At 37.4% G+C, this 25,111-nt stretch overlaps 1 protein-coding gene across 1 annotated transcript in view; it reads left to right on the top strand.

Annotated features, from left to right (window-relative positions):
- Positions 1–25,111, top strand: part of LOC308258825 (phosphatidylinositol 3,4,5-trisphosphate 3-phosphatase TPTE2-like) — a gene marked incomplete at both ends in the record, with an annotated part of 71,743 nt that overhangs the window by 666 nt on the left and 45,966 nt on the right. Inside the window, 3 exons of the mRNA XM_080689449.1 lie at positions 1,833–1,932; positions 2,139–2,202; positions 2,376–2,440. Coding sequence (XP_080545575.1) covers positions 1,833–1,932; positions 2,139–2,202; positions 2,376–2,440 — 229 coding nt within the window. The remainder of the gene's footprint in view (positions 1–1,832; positions 1,933–2,138; positions 2,203–2,375; positions 2,441–25,111) is intronic.

Below are 25,111 nucleotides of genomic sequence, written 5' to 3'. Positions count from 1 at the left end.
CCTTGAGAGCTTGCTAGAAATGTAAGAAAAACACCTCAAGCTCAACCCTAGACCCACTGACTTAGTTATTCCAGTACCTGCACCCTATGGTTTAACAAGTTCTTCCATATGACACTTGTTTATCCTCACATTAAAGATGCACTCTTCCAGACCAGTAATTCTCTGCTATGTTTTTTCTAATGGCAGTAGAATCACCAGTCGACACACTTGAGGCGCATCTCAGGCTGCCGCCTGCCGATATGCAGTTAGCAGCTGTAGTAAATCTCTGTTACTGATGGGAGATGACCAAGAACTCTCCATTCATTTTAATGGGTGAAGAGTGAAAGATGTTTTCATCTTTGTGGTCTTAAACCACAAAGGTTAAATCTACAAATTTTATGAGTCTATCCTATTACTATTTCTCTAAACCACAATTTCTCAACCTTAGCATTATTGATGTCTTAGGCAAATACTTCTTTGCTTCCAGAGAGAGCAGAGTTTTATTCATTGTAGGGTGCTTAACAGAATTCCTGGCCTCTGTCACTAGATGTGAGTAGCACCCCCACTCACACGAGTTGTGAAAACCCAAAGTGTCACAACCAAAACTATCTTCAGAGATTGCCAAATGTCTTCTAGGGAGATGGCATAGTGGGGCAAGACAAAATTGCCCCTAAGAACCATTGCTCTAAACTCAATACAGAGTTAAAGGCAGAACTCAATGCTTTTTATTTTTTTTTATTTTTTAATTTTTTAGTGGTACTGGGGATGGAACCCAGGGGCCTTCTATCTCTGGGCTACACTCCCAGATCTATTTTATATTTTATTTGGAAACAGGGTCTCTTAAGCTAGCTGAGGCTGGCTTCGAACCTGCGCGATCCTCCTGTCTCAGCCTCCCAAGCTCAGGGATTACAAGCATGTGCCACCACACCCGGCTTCAATGCTTTTTAAAATGTGTTACCTGGGCATGGTGGCACGTGCTTGTAATACTAGTACTTGGAAGGCTGAGACAGAAGGATCGCACAGGTTCATAGCCAGTGAGGCCCTTCACAACTTAGTGAGATCCTGTATCAAAATAAAGAATAAAAAATAGGGATGGTGGTATATCTCAGAGTTAGAATGCCCCTGGGTTCAATCCCCAGTATAGAAAAAAAAACAGTGTGTTAGCCTATAATCCCAGTGCTTGGGAGGCTGAGAAAGGAGGATCCCAGGTTCAAGGACAGACTCAGCAAGTAGCAAGATTCAGCCTGTTTTAAAATTAGGGTCATGGTTGTAACGTGAAGGTAGAGAATGTCCCTGGGTTCAATCCTCAACATTGTTTTTTGTTATTGTTTTGTTTTTGTAGTACTAAAGATTGAGCCCAGGGATATTCTACACTCCCAGCTCTATTTTTCTATTTTGAAACAGGGTCTTGCTAGATTGATGAGAGTGTCACTACTTGTTGAGGCTGTCCTTGAACCTGCTATCCTCCTGTCTTAGCCTCCCAAATGCTGGAATTACAGGCATGGGCCACTATGCCCCACTAACACTGCTTTTAAAAATGTATTAACAGGGAGATAGGAGAGCAGATAGAGACATAATGAAGGTAACAGTTTAAATAATGCTATATACACATATGCAATTATCAAAACCAATCTCAATGGCATGTACAGGGAAGGGGAGAGAGCGGGGTGAGATCCAGAGGAAAACACACTCAGTGTTATGTGCATGTATGTTTCTATCACTCTGTACCTTATTATGATGGATAATTATAATGCACCAATCAAAGTATAAAATTTTTAAATGTGCTAAACTCAATTTATATTGACATCTATTTCTGAAGCAAAACTAAATCTATTATCTATAAATCTCTTTAGCTACTCAGTTGCTCTTCGACCTCTACGACTCGTCGTTCTGGTAAGAGTTTTTCATCTGGCTAATCAAAAAAGACATCTTGAAAAGCTGGCCAGAAGGCTGGTAAGTGGGGAAAACATGTTTGCTCTAGGCTGGGGTATAACTTGGTGGTAGAGAACTGGAATCCCCAGTACCACACACAACACACACACACAAAAATATGTTTTGTGTTTCAGGAATACTTATAGGGGTTACAGATATTTATATAATGTTATTTATTTTATGTTGATTTACATTTTAAGAATTACAAAATTGCTTTAAATTCTCAGGTTTCAGGAAACAAAAGACGATTCAAGAAGGATGGATTTGACCTGGACCTCACTTATGTTACTGGTTTGTGGAGCTTACTTGTTGATTTATTTATATTAATGTATTATCCTAATTATACTGAGAATGTGTTAACTTTTTTCTCTATTCTTATGAAGTTGGGTTGTATGTAGATTGGGTTTTACACATTGTTGTGCATCTATAATGACATTTGTAATAGTGATTACTTTGACTTACAGAACAAATTATTGCCATGTCATTTCCTTCTTCTGGGCAGCAGTCTTTCTATAGGAATCCAATTGAGGTAAGGATATTTAAATAACAAACACTTCTCAGTGTACCTGGATTATGGAGTCATATACTTAAGATTGACCCAGAAATAGCAATAGCTTTGTAAAAACTTACTCTTTCAAATAAGAAATTACAATGGATTGATAGCAATTTTTTTAATTTTTTAAAATTTAAAAAAAAAAATTTAAATCGTGTATTAAGCTCATGATACTGTGGCTTATCAATTTGTATTGGGCTTACCTTGGTGGTTCTGATAATCAGGGACAGAACTGACTATCTTACCTGGGCTCACTCAGAATATATGATTTGCTAATGGGCCATTTAGCCTGAGGACTAAAAGGGCTTAGATAGGTTGCTCTTATGATATCTCTTCTCCAAGCAGGCTAGTTCAACCTTGTTCACATGGTTCATCCTATTGGACAAAGCAAATTACAAAGCAAATCTGAACTCCAGGAGTAGAAAATTGACTCCATCTCTCTTGATGGAAAAAATTGCAAAAATCATGACCATTTTTTGTAGTTTATCAAGGAGAAGGAAGAAAATGCTTTAACTAAAATGTATGTTCTTAGGTTGTAAACCTGAATTATAGAGGAGCAATGCTGCTTTAGGCTCTGTGGATGGCTAATTTTAAACATACAATGTTCCTTACCATGAAATTCCAAGTGGAAATCATTAAGAAGTTATAATTTGGCAGATCCTGTTTCAAAAATAAAAAGATGCCGGAAAGATGGCGACCTAGAAAAGCTGTGTTTACAAGTCCTGCTAACACTCGGTCTCTATTGCCACAAAATCAGCACTTTTCATAGCCAGAAAACACTATCAGCAGAAAAATAAAAAATATAAATACAAGGGACAGAGAAAAAGAAGTCTAGAAGAACAACCAGAGAACAGAAAAGAAACCAGCCATCAATGCAGCAGCGGAGCTGTGCCAGTGCCATTTTCCCTCATAGCACCAGGCTCCAGAGAAGAAAGGTAAACAAGGAGCTGAAGTAAGCAGCTGTGGATCATTTGGGTACAATTCAGCAGTTCTTCCAGCGCAAAGAACATCAAAACCCAAGTGGACAAGATCATCACGCCTTCCAGGGACTCAGAATGGAACTCAAAACCAGAAAAGAAATATGCCAGCCTTATGGCCAAGGGCGTGACAGTGGCTCCATATTGCCAGCAGCTGCAGCAAGTTCACCAGGCCTGCAAGAGCTCCAGATTGGAACACATAATAACTAAGTGAAATTGCGACCCCTACAGGAGAAATCCCAGCACTGCATGCCCAGGGACTTGCGCAGCTTTGATAATCTCCCTGAGTCTGAAATTTTACAGACCAACCCAGTGAAGAAGTAATGGTGACAGAGATACCACATCCTAGTTGCAGCTCCCTGTGGAAAAACGCCCAGCCTGGCACACCCACGGACTAAGGCAGCTTTGATTAACTCCCTGGGTTTGAGACTTTACAATACAACCCAGTAAAGGAGTAGTGGCGGCTGAGATTCCCACAAACTCCACATTCAGAGCACCCTAGGTGAAGTTGTGGTGACCCGGGGAAGAACCCAGAGAAAGCAAAAACTTCTGAAATCATGGGAATGAGGAACAACAATAGAGCAATAAATGCCCACAACTCCATAATATCAGAACCTGATAACAAAGAAATTCAGAGATCTCCAGAAGATCAAATCAAGAACAACACTGTAGAAATAATACAGGACTTTCAAAAAGAATTTAGAGAAAGTCTAAAAGAAATAAAGGAAGCAATCATTGAAGTAAAGGCATCAATTTAAACTATAAACAATCAATTAGACCACATGGAGAAGAGAATCTCACTCCTAGAAGATGATCACTCCAAAAATGAACGCATAATTTATAACTTAGAAAAAAAAAATCTGACAGCAGGAATCTGACATTGAAGAAATATGGGTCCATTTTAAGACACCTAACCTAAGAATAATCAGAAAAGAGGATGCAAAAGAAAGTGAAATCAAAGGGATCAATAATCTCTTCAAAGAAATAATAGAAAATTTTCCAAACATAGAGCAAGAGGTTGATACACAGGTCCAGGACTTATAGAACTCCCTTTATACAGGCTCAGAGAAGAGGTTCCCCACACCACATAATTATCAAAATGACTAATGTGGAAGCCAAGGAGAGAATCTTAAAGGCAACAAAAACAAAAGGCCAAGTGACATTCAGATACAAACCAATTAGAATCACTCCAAAATTCCCAAACCAAGTCATGAAAGCCAGAAGGGCATGTAACATATTCCAAACTCTGAAAGAAAACAACTTCCAGCCAAAAATTTCCTACCCAGCAAAACTATCTATCAAATTAGATGGGGAAACAAGAAGCTTCCATGACAAACAGAAACTGAAGGAATTTATGTCTTCAAAACCAGCACTAGAGAAAATACTCAAAGAGATTAACTACAAAGAAGAAGTAGGTAATAACGCCAGAACCAGAGAAACAATATTTTCCATCCAGCAGACAACTTAGCAAAGAAAAATAAACAGTATTTCAAACAGAAATAAAATCTTAACATGTTCGGAATTAAGTTATCTCTCAATAATCACACGGAATATAAATGGCCTCAGTTCCCCAATAAGAAGACAGAGTGGCAAAATGGATTAAAACCCAGAATCCATCCATCTGCTGCTTATAAGAAACACACTTTACAAGTAAAGATAGTAACAAATTCAAGGTAAAGGGCTGGAGCAAGGTAATTCATGTTAAGTAGCCATCCTAAAAAATGTGAAGTAGTATTTCACTATACATTTTATTTGTATTTCCTTAATGATTAGTTATATTATGATAATGGTGAGTGATATTCATGTGTTTATTGGTCATATAAAAATCTTTGGAGACTTCTGGGAAGATGGTGATGGAGAAAAGTGGCATTTATGAGTCCTGCTAACAATTGATCTCTATTGCCACAAAATTAGCGCCTTTCGCCAGAAAACACCATCAGCAGAGAAATAAAAACTGTAAATACAAGGGACAGAGAAAAGGGGGCTGGAAGAACAATAAGACACCAGAAAAGAAAACAGCCTGCAGAGCCGCGGCCAGAGCTGTGGCGCAGACCTGCGCTGGCGCCATCTTCCCTCTATGAAGATGAAGCCAACATCACACTAATACCCAAACCAAATAAAGACAGTTCAAGGAAGGAAAACTACAGGCCTATATCACTGATGAACTTGGATGCAAAACTATTAAACAAAATACTAGCAACACACATTCAAAACCACATAAAGAAAATCGTACACCATGACCAGGTAGGGTTCATCCCGGGGATGCAAGGCTGGTTCAACATACAAAAATCAATCCATGTAATTCACCTATATAACATATAAACAGAATCAAGGACAAAAATCAATGATCATTTCAATAGACGCTGAAAAAGCATTTGATAAAATTCAACATCCATTTATGATAAGAACACTGCAGAGAATTGGAATTGAAAGAACATATCTCAATATTATTAAAGCAATATACAATAAGCCCACCACCAACATCATATTAAATGTGGAAAAACTTCAAGAATTCTCCCTAAAAACAGGAACAAGACAAGGATGTCCATTATCATCAATTCTTTTTAATATAGTACTAGAGACTTTAGCCACAGCAATATGGCAAGAAAAGGAAATCAGAGGAGTACAAATAGGAAAAGAAGAACTCAAACTTTCACTATTTGCAGATGACATGATACTATATTTAGAAAACACAACACACTCAACCAAAAGGCATATAGAACTGATCAACAAATTCAACAAAGTATCTGGTTACAAAATCAATCTTAAAAAGTCAGAAGCTTTCCTGTACACCAACCATAAATCCACTGAAAAAGAAATTCAGAAAACACTTCCACTCAGGATCTCCCACAAAAAAATAAAATACCTAGGAATAAACTTGACCAAGTAGGTAAAATATCTCTACAAAGAAAATTATAAAACACTGAAAAAAGAAATCGAAAAAGATCTTAGAAGATGGAAGGATCTTCCATGTTCATGGATTGGCAGAATAAATATCATTAAAATGGCCATCCTTCCAAAAGTGATCTACTGATTCAATGCAATGCCCATTAAACTACCAAGATCATTCCTCACAGACATATAAAAATCAGTCCTTAAATTTATCTGGAATAAAAAAAAAGCCCAGAATAGCCAAGGGAGCTCTCAGCAACAAAAACCATGCAGGAGGAATCACAATACCTGACTTTATACTATACTAAAAAGCCATCATAATAAAAACAGCATGGTACTGGCAAACAAACAAACAAACAAACAAACAAACAAACAAAAACAAACAAAAAAAACCAGATACATAGACCAGTGGAGCAGAATAGAAGCCCCAGAAACAAGTCCACACACTTTCAGCCAATCGATTTTTGACAAAGGGGCCAAAAACATACACTGGAGAAAAGATTGCCTGTTCAATAAATGGTGTTGGCAAAACTGGTTAACCATATGTAGAAAATTGGAAATTAATCCCACTTTCTCTCCCTGTACAAAAGTCAATTCAAGATGGATCAAAGACTTGGAAATCAAACGAGAGACCTTGAAGCTCCTTGAAGAGGGCATAGGTCCAACATTGCAACACATAGGCACAGATAAACACTTTCTCAACAAGACCGCAAAGGCACAACAAATTAAAAGGTGAATCAATACGTGGGATTGCATGAAACTGAAGAGCTTCTGTTCAGCAAAGAAAACTATCAAGAACCTCAATCGAGAACCAAAAGAATGAGAGATTTTTTTTTTTTTTGGTGGTACTGGGGGTGGAACCCAGAGGCTTTCTACCTCCAGGCTAGACTCCCAGACCTATTTTCTATTTTATTTGGAAACAGGGTCTCACTAAGTTGCTGAGAGCCTCACCAAGTAGCTGAGGCTAGCTTTGAACCTGTGCGATCCTCCTGTCTCAGCCTCCCAAGCACGGGGATTACAAGCGTGCGCCACCATGCCGGGCAAGAGTGGGAGAAGATTTTTGCCACCTACACCACTGATAGAGGACTAATATCTAAAATATACAGAGAACTCAAGAAACTCAACACTAAGAAAATAAAGCATCCAATAACAAAATGGGCAAACAAACTAAATAGACACTTCACAAAAGAAGAAATTCAAATGTCCAATAAATGCATGAAAAAATGCTCAACATCACTGGCAATCAGAGAGATGCAAATCAAAACTACCCTGAGATTTCACCTAACTCCAACTAGAATGGCAATCATTCAAAACACAAACAACAACAGATGCTGGTGAGGATGTGGAGAGGTGGTAACTCTAAGACATTGTTGGTGGGATTGCAAATTAGTGCAACCACTTTGGAAAACAGTATGGAGAAACCTCAGAAGAATGGGAACAAATCTACCATATGATCCAGCAATACCACTTCTGGGTATCTACCCAAAAGATAGGAAGCCAAACTACCAAACTAATGCATGTGTATCTATGTTCATAGCTGCACAATTCACCATAGTCAAACTATTGAACCAGCCAAGATGTCCATCAACAGATGAATGGATTACAAAACTGTGGGATATGTACACAATGGAATTTTACTCAGCCATTAAAAAAACTTCAATTACATCATTTTCAGGGAAATGGATGGAACTGGAGGACATTATGCTAAGTGAGATTAGTGAGTCACAAAAAATAAGAAATCAGATCCTTTTTCTAATATGTGAGAGTTAGGGAGAAATGGGTCATAGGAGGAACTCTAGATGAAAAAGGAAATTCTATAGAGGAGCAAACAAGGCAACCTAAAGGAGGAGAAAGGAGGGGGGAAGAGTAAAATCTCTAAAACATACAATGTACTTAAACATATCAAAGCCAACCACTAAGCCAAGCAAGGGAAGGAGGGACAGGGAAGGAATGGGTTGGGAATTGGGTAGGGGCTAAATCAGTGATGTGTACAAGTATGTACACACAAGTTTTTTTACCCCAATATAATGTATGAATATAATGCACCAGTAAAAAATTTTAAAAAAATCTTTGGAGATTCATTACCTATTTTAGTCTTTTACCTATTTCTAAATTGGATTGTTTGATTTTATTGTTGCTAATTTTTAGGATTTCTATATGGAATATTAATATACCTTCAGATATAGCATTTGGAAATATTTTATCTCATTCTGTCAGTAACTCTTAATTCTGTTTGCATTTTCTTTGGATGTACAATTTTTTTATTTTTTATGAAGTTTGTTTATTTTTTGTTGCCTGTGCCTTTAGAATCCTATCTAAGAAATCACTGCAAATTTCAATGTTGTGAAGTTTTATGACCCAGATTTTCTTCTAAAAGTTTATAGTCTTAAGATTTCATTTAGGTCTTTTATTTATTTTGAGTTAATATTTGTATATGGTGTAAGGTAAAGGTCCAATTTTATGCCTTTTCATGTAATTGTTATTTTTCAACAATATTTAGAGAAAAGATTATTATTTCCTTCACCAAATGTTCTTGGAAACCTTGCCAAAAATAACTTGACCATATATGGAAGACTTTATTTTTAGGCTTTTTATTTTACTCCACTGGTTTATATATCTGCCTTTATAAGAGTACTACACTGTTTTGATTATTGTTGCTTTAAAAGGTTTGAAATCAGAAATTGTACATGTTCTAGCTTTGTTCTTTTTCAAGATCATTTTGGGTGTGTAGAGTTCATATTTCATGTTAAGATAGATGTTTTCTGAAAATAAATAAGTAAATGTATAAAAAAGAAAAGAAAAGAAAAAAAAGAAAGTTGGAACTGAACACCAAAAAAAACTTTAATGCAATTACTTTGGAAAACAGTATGGACTATCCTCAGAAGGAGGAAAACAAACTTACCATATGACCCAGCAATACCACCTCTGTGTATCTACCAAAAAGAATGAAAACCAAAACACCAAACTAATGCATGAGCAACCATGTTCATAGATACACAATTCACCATTGCCAAACTGTGGAACTAGCCAAGATGTCCTTCAACAGATGAGTGGATTACAAAACTCTAGGATGTGTGCACAGTGGAATTTTCCCAGCCATAAAGGAGAACAAAATTATGGCATTTGTAGTGAAATGTCACAAAAAATAAGAAATTAGATGCTTCCCCTACTGTGCAAAAACTAGGGAGAAATGGGTAACAGGAGGAACTCTAGATGAAGAAGAGATCCTATAGAGGAGCAATTAAAGTGACCTATCTGAGAGGATGGGAGGGGGGAAGATGGAAATTGTGCACCACCATGTCCAGCTCTATAGTCATAGATCTTAATGGAGTACAAGATGGTAGAGGCATACATGCACACACCACTCATTTAGCGCTTCTACAATTGCCACCCCATTACCTCTCCCCTCCCTCTTTCTTATGTTTGGCTTACTGATTGACTTTGATATGTTTATGAATGTATATCACGTACATTAGGGAATTTATCTCTTCCCCCTCTCAGTTATGTCACCTCTCAGTTATGTTACCTTATTTGCTCATCTATGATTTCTACTTCTTTGTCTAGAGTTCCTCCTATGACCCCTTTTCTCCCTAGCTTCCACATATTAGGGAGAGCATCCTATTTTCTACTTTTTGTGACTGACTAATCTCACATAGCATAATTTTCTCCAGTTCTATTTCCTCACCAATGACATAATTTTGTGGGTTTTTTATGGCTGAGTAAAATTCCATTGTGTAAAGCCGGCGTGGTGGCGCACGCTTGTAATCCCCCTGCTTGGGAGGCAGAGACAGGAGGATCGCGCAGGTTCAAAGCCAGTCTCACTGGCTTAAAAGACCCTGTTTCCAAATAAAAAGTAGAAAATAGATCTGAGAGTGTAGCCTGGAGGTAGAAGGGCTTCCAGGAACCCCAGTACCACCAAAAAAAAAAATTTCCATTGTATACATATTCCATAGTTTTGTAATATATTCATCTGTGATGGACATCTTGGCTCATAGTCTGACAATTGTGAATTGTGCAGCTATGAACATAGATACACATGCATTGGTTTGGTAGTTTTGTTTCCATTCTTTTGGATAGATGCCCAGAAGTGGTATTGCTGGATCATACAGTAGATTAATTCCCATTCTTCTGAGGATCCTCCATACTATTTTCCAAAGTGGTTGCACTAATTTGCAATCCTACCACCAATGTATTAGAGTTCCCACTTCTCCACATTCTCACCAGCATTTGTTGTTGTTTGTGTTTTGAATGATTGCCATTCTAGTTGGAGTTAGGTGAAATCTCAGGGTAGTTTTGATTTGCATCTCTCTGATTGCTAATAATGTGGAACATTTTTTCATACATTTTTGGCCATTTGAATTCTTCTTTTGTGTTTAGTTCCCTTGCCCATTTTTTGATTGGGTTTTTTGTTTTATTAGTGCTTGGTTTCTTGAGTTCTCTATATTCTAGGTATTAGTCTTCTATCAGAGGAATAGTTGACAAAAATCTTCTTCCATTCTCTTGGCTCTCTGTTGAGGTTCTTGATAATTTCCTTGCTGTACAGAAGCTCTTAAGTTTAATGTAATCCCACCTATTGATTTAATTTCTTCTGCTTTGGGGATCTTATTGAGACAGTTTTTACCTGTGCCTATGTGTTAAAGTGTTGGACCTAGGCCCTCTTCAAGAAGCTGCAAGGTCTCTGTTCTGGTTTTCAAGTCTTTGATCCATTTTGAATTGATTCTTGTTTAGGGTGAGAAAGTGGGATTTATTTCTATTTTTTTCTGCATTTGGCTAACCAGTTTTGCCAACACCATTTGTTGAAGAGGCTATCATTTTTCCAGTGTATGCTTTTGGCCCTTTTGTAAAAAAAAAAAAATCAATTAGCTGTAAGTGTGCAGATTTGTTTCTAAATCTTCTATTCTGGTCCATTAGTTTATGTATCTGTTTTTGTGCCAGTGCTATGCACTTTTTATTACTATGGCTTTGTAGCATAGTTTGAAGTTAGGTATTTTGATTCCTCCTGTGTGGTACTTGTTGCTGAGAACTACTTTGGCTATTTTTTGTTTTGTTTTGTTTTGTTGTTATTCCAAATGAATTTTGGACTAATTTTTCTATATTTTTAAGGAATGAATGACCTTGTAATTTAATGAGTATTGAATTGAATCTGTAGATCACTTTTAATAGAATGACCATTTTGATTATATTTATTCTGCCTATCGAAAAGCATAGAAGATCTTTTCATCTTCTAGGTCTTCTTCAATTTTTTTCAATGTTTTATAGTTTGTTATTGTTTTTGGTTTTTTTTGTAGGGATCTTTTACATCCTTAGTTATTCCTGTTCCTAAGTAATTTTATTGTGGGATATCCTTATAAAAGATTTTCTGGATTTTTTTTTCACTGGATTTATGCCGCAAACCGGCTCAGTCGAGATTGGGGTGATCCCACTCACGATCGAAAATCTCAGAAAAGATGGGGGAAAATAGGGTGCCGTACTGCAGCCGCTTATCTGCAGCGATCCTTTACCTTCTAGGAAATAAATTTAAGTTCCTATTTACGGTGCTTCTGGAAAGAATCTGACATGGATCAATGCTTCTTGTGCAATCGAACACTTTATTCTAGACACAAGATTTTTTTATATTTCCCCATTTCCCCGTGATTCCCTAGAAGAAAAGTGCAAACACCCAAAATACAATAGTGAGATACACATGCAAATCACCAACCCTGAACAAGACAAAAGTGAGGCCTGTGACATCACAGGTCCTTGTGATTGAAATCAGTCCCATGACCCCAGGTGAGTCTTGTGCTCCGAGTCAGCCCCTCTGGACTTGCAGCTGCAGAGGCTTTTAGTGGGCAAGTTCCAGAAGAACAAAAGTCACACCCAAAATCACTTGAATAATCCAGTTTTTAAGAGTTTTCTTTAACCCTTTCGGAACTTTTATTCCTAGGGCTTAGTCCAGTGTCCTTCTCTATCTAGCAACCTCCTTTGAGCTGAATGGGGGATGAAGTCCAAGATTCCAGCTTTCATATATGTAGTTGGCATAGGGAAATCTGTGTACCTTTATGATGATTTAGAGGATTTCGATGAATGTCTGCTGGATTTTGTCTGAAATACCATCTGCTGTCTGAAAGCTTAAGCAAGCTCATAACACAGTTTAGCAGGTAAATACCAAGAAATAACATGAAGTTTTTAGATTTGGTTGTCAGATGTACTTCTCTAGCAGCTGAGCACTTTTCCTCAAATGATAGGCTTATTGGAAGCCTATTCCTCTTTTAATAATCCATTTCTACACCACAATCTTTCTGCAACCTGCTTTTAATCTAATTTCTTTCTTTCCCAATTGGGACAGTCTTAGGATAAGCTCTTCATACAATAATGCTTTCTTATTCTCACCATATTTTCTTTCTTTCACATTTACACATCTATTTTATCTGTCCTTTGTTTTAACATAGCTATTTTAACCAGGTGGTGTCGCCCTGTCTCCAGGCAGTGCTATCACTAGGTGCAAAGGTCAAGATTCCTTCTAGCCCTTGGCTCTATTGTACTGGTTAGAATGAAGGTCCAAGATAGGGAGGAGTTCTGCATTTGTAATTACTGACTGGAATGCTGCCACTGCATCTAAATTCTACCTAGATTTTATTACCATTTGAACAAAGCCAAGGACGTTTAGAGGCTTAGACAAATTACCAGAAACTTTATTTTCCACGGACTCAGTTTCTCTCACAGTCCTGATCTTACACCACTGGAGCAATTCATGTGGAGAGTTAAAAGAATCATTACTAAAAGAATAATAGTTATGAAAGAATATCTAAAAGTGGGATGTACTTTGGCCAGAGACCACACCTTCTCTTGGGGCTTATTTCTCACGTTGAGATCTTGCCTATGGCTGTATGAGTGGTCTTCATGCAGATGCCGAGAGAGCTGGTGTCTGCAGATTTATATTTGGCATACAGTAAAACTACTTTTTAAAGATTTATTTTATTTTATTTTATTTTTGGTGGTACTGGGGTTCCTGGAAGCCCTTCTTCCTCCGGGCTACGCTCCCAGACCTATTTTTTATATTTTTGAAACAGGGTCTCTTACGCCAGCACAGCTGGCTTCAAACCTGCGCGATCCTCCTGTCTCCGCCTCCCAAGCGCGGGGATTACAGGCGTGCGCCACCACGCCCAGCTAAAGATTGATTTTATATCCAAACACTTTGCTGAACTTGTTGATCAGTTCTATAAGCTTTTTCATTGAGTTTTTTGGATCTTCTAAGGATAGTATCATGTCATCTGCAAATAGTGATAGTTTTATTTCTTCTTTTCCTGTTTGAACTCCTTTGATTTCTTTCTCTTGTCTTATTGCTCTGTCTAGAGTCTCAAGTACTATATTGAAAAGAAATGGTAATAATAGACCTCATGTCTTGTTCCTATTTTTAGGGGAATTCTCACAGTTTTTGCCCCACAATATGATATTGGCTGTGGGCCTATTGCATATTGCCTTTTGAATGTTGAGTTATGTTTCTTCTCTGCAGTGCTTTTTAGCATAAATGGGTATTGGATTTTATCAAATGCGTTTTCAGCATCTATTGAAATGTTTATGTGGTTTTTGTCTTTGGTTCTGTTTATGTGATGAATTACATGGATTGATTTTCATATGTTGAACCAGCCTTGCATCTCTGGGATGAACACTACTTGGTCATGGTGTATGATTTTCTCGATGTGGTTTTGAATGAGTGTTGCTAGTAATTTGTCTAGAAGTTTTTTTATCTACATTCATCAATGATATGGGCTTATAGTGTCTTGAGCTGTCTTTATTTGGGTTTATTATTAATGAGATGTTGGCTTGGTAGAATGCATTTTGGAGAGTCATGTTTATTTATATTTCATGAAATAGATTGAGAAATACTAGGATTAGCTATTCTACAAAGATTTTATAAACTTCTCGTGGGAAACCATCTAGTCCTGGGTTTTTCTTTGATGGTAGGCTCTTTATTGTTGCCTCAATATCTTTGATCACTTGGTTATTTTAACTTTTCTATATCTTCTTGATTCTATTTAGGAAGGGTGTGTGTCTAGAAAATTGTCAGGTTCTTCTAAGTTTGTTATTTTTTTGGAGTATGATTTTTCAAAGTTGTTTCTGATAATACTCTGAATTTTTACACTGTAAAAATATCTCCTTTTTCATCTCCTTTTCATCTCTTAAGGTAATATCTTCTTTTTCATCTCTTATTTTCATAATTTAGATTGATTCATTTTTGGTAGGTTGGCTAGTGGTTTATGTAACTTGGTTGTTTTTTTTTTTTTTTAAGAAACCAGCTTTTGGTTTTGTTAATTTCTGTATTTTTATTCTCTCCTTCATTGTTTTCTGCTCTGATTTTAATAATTTCCTATCTTCTACTGGATTTTAGGTTAGACTATTCCTGCTTTTCAAGGGCTCTGAGGTGTGTCATTAGTTTATTTATTTGGTGGTTTTCTGTTCTTCTTATGTGGGCATCCAGAGCTATGAATTTTCTTATTAATACTGCCTTCAAAGTGTCCCAGAGGTTTTAATATGTTGCATCTCTATTTTCATTTGTTTCTATAAATTTTTAAATTTTAACCCTTACTACTTCTATGACAGATTCCTCATTCAGCATAGTAGTGTTCAGTCTCCACGTGTTTATATGATTACTCTGGGTCCTCTTATAGTTGATTTCTAGTTTGATTCCACTGTGGTCTGAAAAGACACAGGGGAGTATGTCACATTTTTTTCATTTGCTAGTGCCAGAATATAATTTATTTTGGAGAAGGTTCTGTGAGCATCTGAGAAAAGTGTGAACTCTGCTATAGTTGGCTATAATATTCTGTATGTATCTAATATGTCCATTTGGTTTATGGTGCTCTTTAGGTCTGAGGCATCTTTACTGACCTTTTGTCTAGAAGATCTGTCTAGTGGTGTGAAAGGAGTGTTGAAGTCTCCCAGTATTATTCTATTGGAACTTATTTGTGACTTAATGTCGCAAAGAGTTTATGAAAGTAGTTGCACCTATGTTTGTGTCATAAATGTTGAATATCATTATTTACTCTTTCTGGATTGTTTCTTTTACCAGGAAAAATGACCTGCTTTGTCTAGAAGTCTTGATTAACTTGGGCTTGAAGTCTTATTTGTCTAATATCATAGTTGTTACTCCTGCTTGTCTTTGAGTTCTGTTAGCATGGATTACCTTGCTCCAGCCCTTCACCTTAGTTTCTTACTATCTTTACTTTTATTGTGTATTTCTTGCAGACAGTAGATAGATGGATTCTGATTTTTTATACATTTTGCCACCTTATGTCTTTTTTATTGGGGAGTTGAGGCCATTTATGTTCAATGTGATTATTGAGAGATGATTTTTTATTCATAACATTTTGAGTTTTAACTTTTTGAGTTAGTGTTTGCTCTTCTTTGCTTAGTTGTTTCTGGGTAGAAACTCTTGTTTCTCTTGTTCTGGTGTGTATTAATTATTTCTTTTTTGCAGTTAATCTCTTTGAGTATTTTCTCTAATGCTGGTTTGGAAAATATAAATTCATTGACCTTTTGTTTGTCATGGAAGATTTCTATTTCCCCATTGAATTGAGAGATAGTTTTGTTGTGTTGGAAATTTTTGACTGCATGTTGTTTTCTTTCAGAGTTTGTAATATATTGCTCCAGGCTCTTCTGAATTTCATGACTTGGTTGGGGAAGTCTGGAGTTATTCCAATTGGTTTGCCACTGAATGTAACTTGGTCTTTTACTTTTATTGACTTTAAGATTCTCTTCTTGGCTTCTATGTTGGTCAGTTTAACTGTTATGTGGTATGGTGAAACTTTTCTTTGATCTTATCTAAAAGGGGTTGTATAAGTTTCCTGTACCTGTGTATTGACTTCTTTTACTGTGTTTGGAAAATTTCTGATACTACTTCTTTGAAAAAATTGTTGATTCTTTTGCTTTCATCTTCTATTCCCTCTTCTATGCCTATTATTCTTAGATTAGCTCTTTTAAGATGGGCCCATATCTCTTCAATGTCCAATTCATGCTGCAAATTGTTTTTTCTAAATTATATACTATATGTTCATTTTTAAGTAATCATCCTCTAACAGCAAGATTCTATTTTCCATGTGGTCTAATTTATTGTTTATAGTTTGTATTGATGCTTTCACTTCAATGATTGCATTCTTTATCTCTTTCAGGTGCTCTTTAAATTCTTTTCAGAAATCCTGAAAAATTTCTTCTGATAAATTTCTGATTGTACCTGGAAATCTCTGCAATTCTGTCTTGTCAGCTTTTATTATTGTGGAGTTGTGGGAGCTCATTGCTTCCTTGCTCTTCCTTCCTCTCATAACTTCAGGTTTCTTAAGTTTGTATACTTTTTGCTTTTGACAGCTTTCTCTATCTGTAGGTGTCAGGTGGTGTATACAAGGGCAAGTTGTGTTGTATTCAATGGTGAAGGTTGAGTGAGGAAGGTGATGAAGTTCTAAATGCAAGAATAAGGTAAAGTAGGAGATAAGATCTAATGGAATGAGAGTTTGAGTTTAGTAAGTTAATATATAATGTAGATTAAAGATAGTGAATATATTTACTAGAACTATATTAACCAATGTAGAGTGTTTATTATAGTGATATGAAGTGGATTTAATAGAAGACAAAAAAAAAAGAAAAGGGACAGAGAAAAGAGTATATATGAATGAGGAAAGAAGCTTATAAAAGGGGTATGGATGTTTACATTCTATAATAGGTATTTGAACATGTTCCAAGCACTATCATCTGCTCTGTAAACTATAGTAATGATGCCAGTTTATAGCCCCATTCTTTTTGTTTCCTTTAATGATTGGGATCCTGTCCTGTGTCTCTCTCTGTGCAGGTGCTGAGTGCCAACAGCACCTTTTCCTCTAAACTCTCCAAATGAACCTGTCTCTGAGACTCTTCCAGTCTACACAGGCGGCCCTTATTACTGGGGCTGGATCTAGTGTTAAGTGTAGTTCTTCATGCTTTTCACACACCCTGAGCCCAGTGTCTCCCTGCCTGTGTAGGCAGTGGGTGATGCTGGGACCAAACCCAGTGTATATGTGGGAGTCAGTGCTTTCCACAGCTAGGGCTGGGTTGGTCTGACTTTTCACTAGTCACCATGATTGAGTGGTCTGTGGTGATCTCAGAGTCCCTACTAGTGCTCTGAGCCCTGGGGGTTGTAGGTCTTTTTGCCTGATTGGTCTTGGTGGATGCCTGCTAATCCATGCCTTTGCTATGTTTGACAGTACACTCCATCCCCACCTTCATCAGGGTAAACTGCAAAGTGTCAGACCCTGCGAATCTATCACTTGCTGTGTGAGTCCTTGCAACCACCTGGGTGGTCTTATATGGGGATGGTGCATTCACTTATGGTGTTCTTGAGTGCCACTCTGGATTTCTGGAGGCCACAATAAGCTTGGCTGCCAGTACTGCAGGTCATAGCCAGAGTCTAGGCAAGAGGAGCCAACCTCTTACAATTCTGATGGGCTACAGCCACTTACTTCATTTCATGTCATTGGATTTTTTTCTGAGGCTCTCTGGAGGCCAACGTGCCATCAGCCTTGGCACGGTGAGGCCCCTGTGGCCATGGGCCCATACTGTGGCCTCCATGGCTGCAGCTGTTGGAGAAAGGCAGGGTACTTTTCTGCTCTCTGTTCTGCCTTCTAGTTTTGTTTCTGCTGCCTTTCAATTCTTGGTGCTCTGTTCAAATTTATGCTGGGTTCTTTCTCTTGTCAAGACACTGTTTTCACAGCAATATAGACCAAATGTCAGCAGGATTAATATGGGCTGCTTCCCTCATTCTCCATCTTCCTGGAAGTCTAGAAGTTATTTTTTTAATAATAACATTAATATGTATTGCTTTATAAAACACTGTATTAAAAACCCAAGCATTTACACACAGAAATTACACAATCATATGCTACTTTGCAAAGTCATCAAACATTAAATTCTATAAAACCCTCTTTACAGAAATTTTAAATATTTAAATATCAGAAAATACAACTAAAGAAAGAGGTATGAACCTGGCAGCCAGAAATTTTGATAAAGAATTCACAGCTTATAATGATTTTAAATGTGTGAATTAGAAAATACTGACTTTAGAACAATCTACATAACAAATATAACATAGTACTGACTATCAAAGAAGCATATTCAATAATATTTAATTCACTTTCCAAGTTGTCAGAATTCATCTTTATGGGTAAAACATTCCTTACTTGATAATGTTATTTTTCAGTAAGTTGAGTATCTGATAACTGTGAATTAGTTATAGTTAGCTTAAATGGAGCCTGTTTTCTTTCTGTAGATTTGGTTGTGATTAATATCAATTTAACAATACTTAATATTAACTGGAAATATTTTTAAAGGCCAAAACCTTCATTTAGCATGTAAATCAACATTAAAACATTATTCTTGTTCTCTGGGGTAGCCTCTAAACTACAGGTTTCTATCAGTCATTCAACTGTTATTTCCTTGGGATAATGACATCCACCCTAATTATGGAAACACCCTAATAAGTCATTGATCCCTTTATAATTTTTAATCAAAGTATTCAAAGATGGATCATGTTTTCATAAAGTACACAAATCATGAGCCACTCAAAAAGCATATCTACTGGCTAAATTAATTTTTTTGTATTGGGGATTGAACCCAGGTGCATTCTACCTCTTAGCTATAATCCCTGGCCCCTTTAAATATTTTTATTTTGAAACAAGATCTCACAAAGTTTCTGAGGCTAGCCTAAAACATGGGATCCTCCCTTCCAGCCTCCCAAGTACTGGAATTACAGGTATGTGCCACCACACCTGGCATAGTTAAATTAATATTTAGTCTTTCAGGTTTGCCAGAGTGCAGGCTCAAATCTAAAATAATTAATTCAACTACCTGGTCAGACTGGGAATGAGGCTATGGAGCTGCTTTGGTGATTAGGAATTCAATAATAACAGCATATTTTTCTTGAGGAATGCCTTTTCCATTTTATAGATAAGAACCACCAATATACTATTTTAAAACAAGGTTGAATAAAGGGTGTAAGATTCAGACCTGAGCATATCTAGTTCCTGAGAGGATGCCAAGCAGTCATGTAGTTACACAGTTTTCTCCCCTAAAAGGGAAGAAAGTTGTGGGTTGTGTTTTGAAAAACACTGGACATGCAGAACAAAGGATAAAATTTTATAAGCAGGAAATTTTCAGGCAGAAAAATGTTAAGTACTGCCTTGAAGTAGCAAAAAATGTACAGATACTGGAGCCATAACATAGAAATAATCATTATGATGGAAGCACCAACAAGGTTGCCATGATGGCCACCCTTGCAAATAGAGAGGATGTGCCTTTGCCACCAGATCAAGGAATGTGCTACTGTAGGCAAAGAGAATTGTTTGGCAGATTCAAGAAGAAAACTCAAAGATTTTCAGAGAAGCCAGGTGTGGTGGCACACACCTGTAATCCCAGTACTTTGGAAGCTGAGACAGGAGGACCACAGGTTCAAGACCAGTCTCAGCAACTTAGCAAGACCTGTTTAAACATAGAAAATAAAAATGGCTGTGCATGATGGTGCACACTTGTAATCTCAGCATTTGGGAGACTGAGACTGGAGAATCATGGTTAGCAAACAGCCTCAGCTACTTAGTGAGGCCCTTTGCAACTCAGTGACACCTTATTTCAAAAAAATAAAAAGCCAGAGATAGGGAAGATGGCGACCGAGTAAAGCAGTGTCTGTGAATACTGCTGACACTCGATCTCCAAAGCTTCAAAAATAATGCCTTACATAGCCTGAAAAATACTATCAATAGAGAAATAAAAGCTATTAATACAAGGGACATAGAAAAAGAAGACTAGAAGAACAAGCAGAGAGCAGAAAAGAAATCTGCTTGCTGTGCAGCAGCAGCCACTGTGCCAACACCATCCTCACAGAACCAGATTCCAGGGACAAAAATAAGGAGCTGAAGTGACCAGTTGCAGTGCAGTCCATTGTAATTCAGCAGTTTTTTCAGTACAAAGACCAGATAGAATTTCCAGAAACCAATCCCATCACACCCTCCAGTGATTCAGAGCAGAACTCAAAACCAGAAAAGAAATCTGCCAACCTCAAGGCCAAGGGCTTGGTGGCAGTGCCATATTGCCAGCAGTGGTGACAAGTTCACCATTCCTGCAAGAGCTCCAGCCTAGTGCTCACCACAATTGTAAGTAATTGCAGCCCCCAGAAGAGAAATCCCAGCACTCCACCCCCAGGGACTCTCACAGCTTTGATAAAGTCCCTGGGTCTGAGATCTTGCAGTTCAACCCAGTGAAGGAGTAGGGGTGGCAGAAATTACAACACCCTAGTCACAGTTCCCTGAGGAAAAACACCCCGCCTGGTGCCCTCAGGATCTTGCACAGCCACTACTAACTCCCTGGGTCTGAGACTTTGCAATATAATCCAGGGAAGGAGTGGTGGCAGCTGAGATTACCACACCCTCCAGAGATCCAGAGCACAATAAGGGAAGCTGTGGTGATCCAGAGAAGAACCCAGAGAAGGGGGGAGTGGGGTCTTCTGTTGATCATATCAGAAGCTCAAACAGACTCCGGCTCTGATCAGTGAAAAGTGTGTGGGGAGTCTTATGCTTAACACTAACCCCAATGAGTAGGATCTCTGGGGATACCACAGACATCCCAATTGTGGTGAACAGGGAGAAGTCAGACTAGCCCAGCCCTAGCTGTGGAGAACAGAGATTCCTACATTGAGTTTGGTCTCAAAGGCATACACTACCAACAGAGGCAGGGAGAGACCTAGACTCCAAATCTGTGAAAAGTGTGGAGGGTGACCTTCACTCAATATTAAATCCAGCCCCATTGATATTGACCATCTGCATAGACTGAAAAGACTCAGAGAACAAGACTCACAGAGGGAAAAGTTCTGATGGCACTCAGTATCTACACAGAGAGAGACTGCTGAATAGTCATTTATTTGTAGATTCGCATTAATTTGCTATTGGGATTGTTTGGGTTTTTTCATTCTTTTTTTATGTGTAACAGTATATACCTGACTGGGTTTATTTCTCTTTTTTTTTGGGGGGGGTGTGGTTTTGATTTGTTGTTTTCTTTTGTTTTGTTTCATTTTTTGTTTTTTTTTTTAATTCTCTTCCCAAATCCTCTCCCAAGCTAATTCCCTTGTACATACCTTCTCTCTCCTTTTTCTTTTTTTTCTCTTCTTTTTATCACTCCCTTGTCTTATATTAAATCCACTTCATATCATTATACCAGAAACTCTACACTGGTTACTAGAATACTACTACATTTGTACTATCTATACTCTCTAGTATATACTACCTTACCAGACTCATATACTCATACTATTCGACCCTAGATGAGACCTTACCCTATTCTTCCATTTACACCTTCACTTCCCTCCTTACTCAACCTTCACTTTTGAATACAATACAACTTGCCATTAAATATACCAGCTGACACCTAGAGACTGAGAGAAATCTACCAAAAGAAACAAGTGCAAACTTCAGAAATCATGGGAAGGAGGAACAACAATGGAGCAATGAGCTCTCATAACACCACAATAAGAGAACTTGATAACAAAGAAGTGCAGAGATCTCCAGAAGATCAAATCAGGAATGTAACTGCAGAAATAACACAGGATATTAGAAAAGAATTTAGAGAAAGTCTCAAAGAAATAAAGGAAGCAATCATTGAAGTAAAGGTGTCAATTCAAACTATAAACAATAGATTAGACCACATGGAGAATGGAATCTCACTCCTAGAAGATGATCACTTCAAAAAAGAATGCGTAATTTATAACTTAGAAAAAAACTATTCGACAGCAGGAATTTTTTTGAGGATTTAAAGAAGTTTATTAAAAAAATAGAAATACAGAAAATAGAAATACAGAAAATAGTTACAGCCCCATGCCAAAATGGCATGAGGGGGGGAGGGTGGCCGAGGCCAACTCACCACTCCCCCAACAGCAGGAATTTGACAGTGAAAAAATATGGGTCCATCTTAAGAGAGCTAACCTAAGAATAACTGGCATAGTGGAGGAAAAAAAGAGGTTGAAACCAAAGGGATCAAAAATCTTTTCAAAGAAGTAATAGCAGAAAATTTTCCAAACATAGAGCAAGAGGTCGATACACAGATTCAGAAAACTTATAGAACTCCATTTAGACAAGATCAGAGAAAAGGTTCCCCACACCACATAATAGTCAAAAAGACCAATGTAGAAGCCAAAGAGAGAATCTTAAAGGCAACAAAAACAAAAGGCCAAGTGACATTTAGAGGCAAACCAATTAGAATCACTCCAGACTTCCCAAACCAAGTCATGAAAGCCAGAAGGGTGTGGAGTAACATATTCCAAACTCTGAAAGAAAACAACTTCCAGCCACAAATTTCCTACCCAGAAAAACTATCTTTCAAATTAGATGGGGAAATAAAAAGCTTTCATAACAAACAAAAGCTGAAGAAATTTATGTCTTCAAAACCAGCACTAGAAAAAATACTCAAAGAGATTAACTACAAAAAAGAAATAAGCAATCACACAAGAACCAAAGGAAAAAAATTTCCATCTAGCAGGCAACTAAGCAAAAAAGAACAAAGAGTATTTCAAACTGAAACAAAATCTTAACATGTTAGGAATTAAAAATCATCTCTCAATAATCACACTGAATGCAAATGGCCTCAACTCCCCAATAAAAAGACATAAAGTGGCAAAATGGATTAAAAAACAGAACCCACCTATCTGCTGCTTGCAGGAAACACACCTTATAAGTAAAGATAGTAACAAACTTAGGGTAAAGGGCAAGGTAATCCATGCTAATGGAAATCAAAGGAAAGCAGGAGTAGCAACAATGATATCAGACTTCAAGCCCAAGCTTATTAGAAGAGACAAAAAAAGGTCATTTTTTACTGGTAAAAGGAACAATCCAGGAAGAGTAAATAACAATAATCAACATTTATGCCCCAAACATAGGTACTGCTACTTTCATAAAACAAACTCTCTGTGAGACTAAATCACACATAAATCCCAGTACAATAATACGGGAAGACGTCAACACCCCTCTCACATTATTAGACTGATCTTCTAGACAAAAGATCCATAAAGATGCCTCAGAACTAAAGAAAACCATTAATCAGATGGACCTATTAGACACATATAGAATATTTCACCCAACTACAGTGGAGTTCACATTTTTCTCAGCTGCTCATGGAACCTTCTCCAAAATAGACCACATCCTGGGCCACAAAGTGAGCACTAGCAAATTCAAAAAATGTAACATACTTCCCTGTGTCTTTTCAGAACCATAATGGAATGAAATTAGAAATCAACTATAAGAAGACCCAGAGAAACCACATAAACCTGTAGAGATACCACCACTATGCTGAATGAGGAATGGGTCATAGAAGACATAAGAGATGAAATAAAAAGATTTGTAGAAACAAATGAAAATAAAGATACAACATATCAAAACCTCTGGGACACTTTGAAGGCAGTATTAAGAGGAAAATTTATGGCACTGAGTGCTCACATAAGAAAAACAGAAAATCTTCAAATAAATAACTAACAACACTCTTCAAAGCCCTTGAAAAACAGGAACAACCTAACCCCCAAACCAATAGAAGACAGGAAATTATTAAATTCAGAGCAAAAATTAAGGAAGTAGAGAATAAAAAACAATACAGAAAATCAACAAAACCAAAATCTGATCTTTTGAGAAAATTAACAAGATAGATAAACCACTTGCCCACCTAACTAAAAAAAGAGAATCAACCCAAATTATGAAGATAAGAGATGAAAACAGAGATATTACTGACAGTGTAGAAATCCAGAGGATTATCAAAAACTACTTTGAAAAACTATACTCCAACAAAATGGAAAATCTGGAGGAAATTGACAACTTTCTAGATAAATACAACCTTCCTAAACTGAGCCAAAAAGATAAAAATTTAAACTGCTGGGCATGGTAGCGCATGCTTGTAATCCCCGTGCTTGGGAGGAAGAGACAGGAGGATCGCAGAGTTTTGAAGCCAGCCTCGCTGGCTTAAGAGACCCTGTTTCCAAATTTTAAAAAACGTATAAAAATAGGTCTGGGAGTATAGCCCAGAGGTAGAAGGGTTTCCTGGAACCCAAGTAGCACCCCCAAAAAAAACTGTTACTTTGTGCCGGGTGTAGTGGTACACGCTTGTAATCCCCAAGCTTGGGAGGCGGAGACAGAAGGATCACGCTGGTCCTAAGCCAGCCTCAGCTACTTAGGCTCTCAGTAACTTAGTGAGACCCTGTTTCCAAATAAAGTATAAAATAGGTCTGGGAGTACAGCCTGAATGTAGAAATCCTCTGGATTCCACCCCCAGTACCACCAAAAAAAAAAAAAAAATTATTTGGAACAACAAAAAGCCCAGAATAGCCAAAGTAGTTCTCAGCAACAAAAACCATGTAGGAGGAATCACAATACCTGACTTTAAGCTATACTACAAAGCCATTGTAATAAAAACAGCATGGTAGTGGCAAAAAAACAGATCCATAGACCAATGGAGCAGAATGGAAGACTCAGAAACAAATCTGCACACTTACAGCCAATTGATTTTTGACAAAGGGGCCAAATACGTACACTGGCAAAAAGATAGCCTGTTCAACAAATGGTGTTGGCAAAACTGGTTAACCATATGCAGAAAATTGGAAATTAATCCCACTTTCTCTCCCTGCACAAGAGTCAATTCAAGATGGATTAAAGACCTGGAAATTAGACCTGAGACCTTGAGGCTTCTTGAAGAGGGCATAGGTCCAACACTGCAACACATAGGCACAGATAAACACTTTCTCAACAAGACCCCA

Source organism: Muscardinus avellanarius (genome assembly GCF_963383645.1).
Source record: "Muscardinus avellanarius genome assembly, chromosome: 2".
Taxonomy (NCBI): domain Eukaryota; kingdom Metazoa; phylum Chordata; class Mammalia; order Rodentia; family Gliridae; genus Muscardinus; species Muscardinus avellanarius.
Note: the sequence above shows the minus strand (reverse complement) of the source record. Positions and strands in the feature narration are given on the sequence as shown.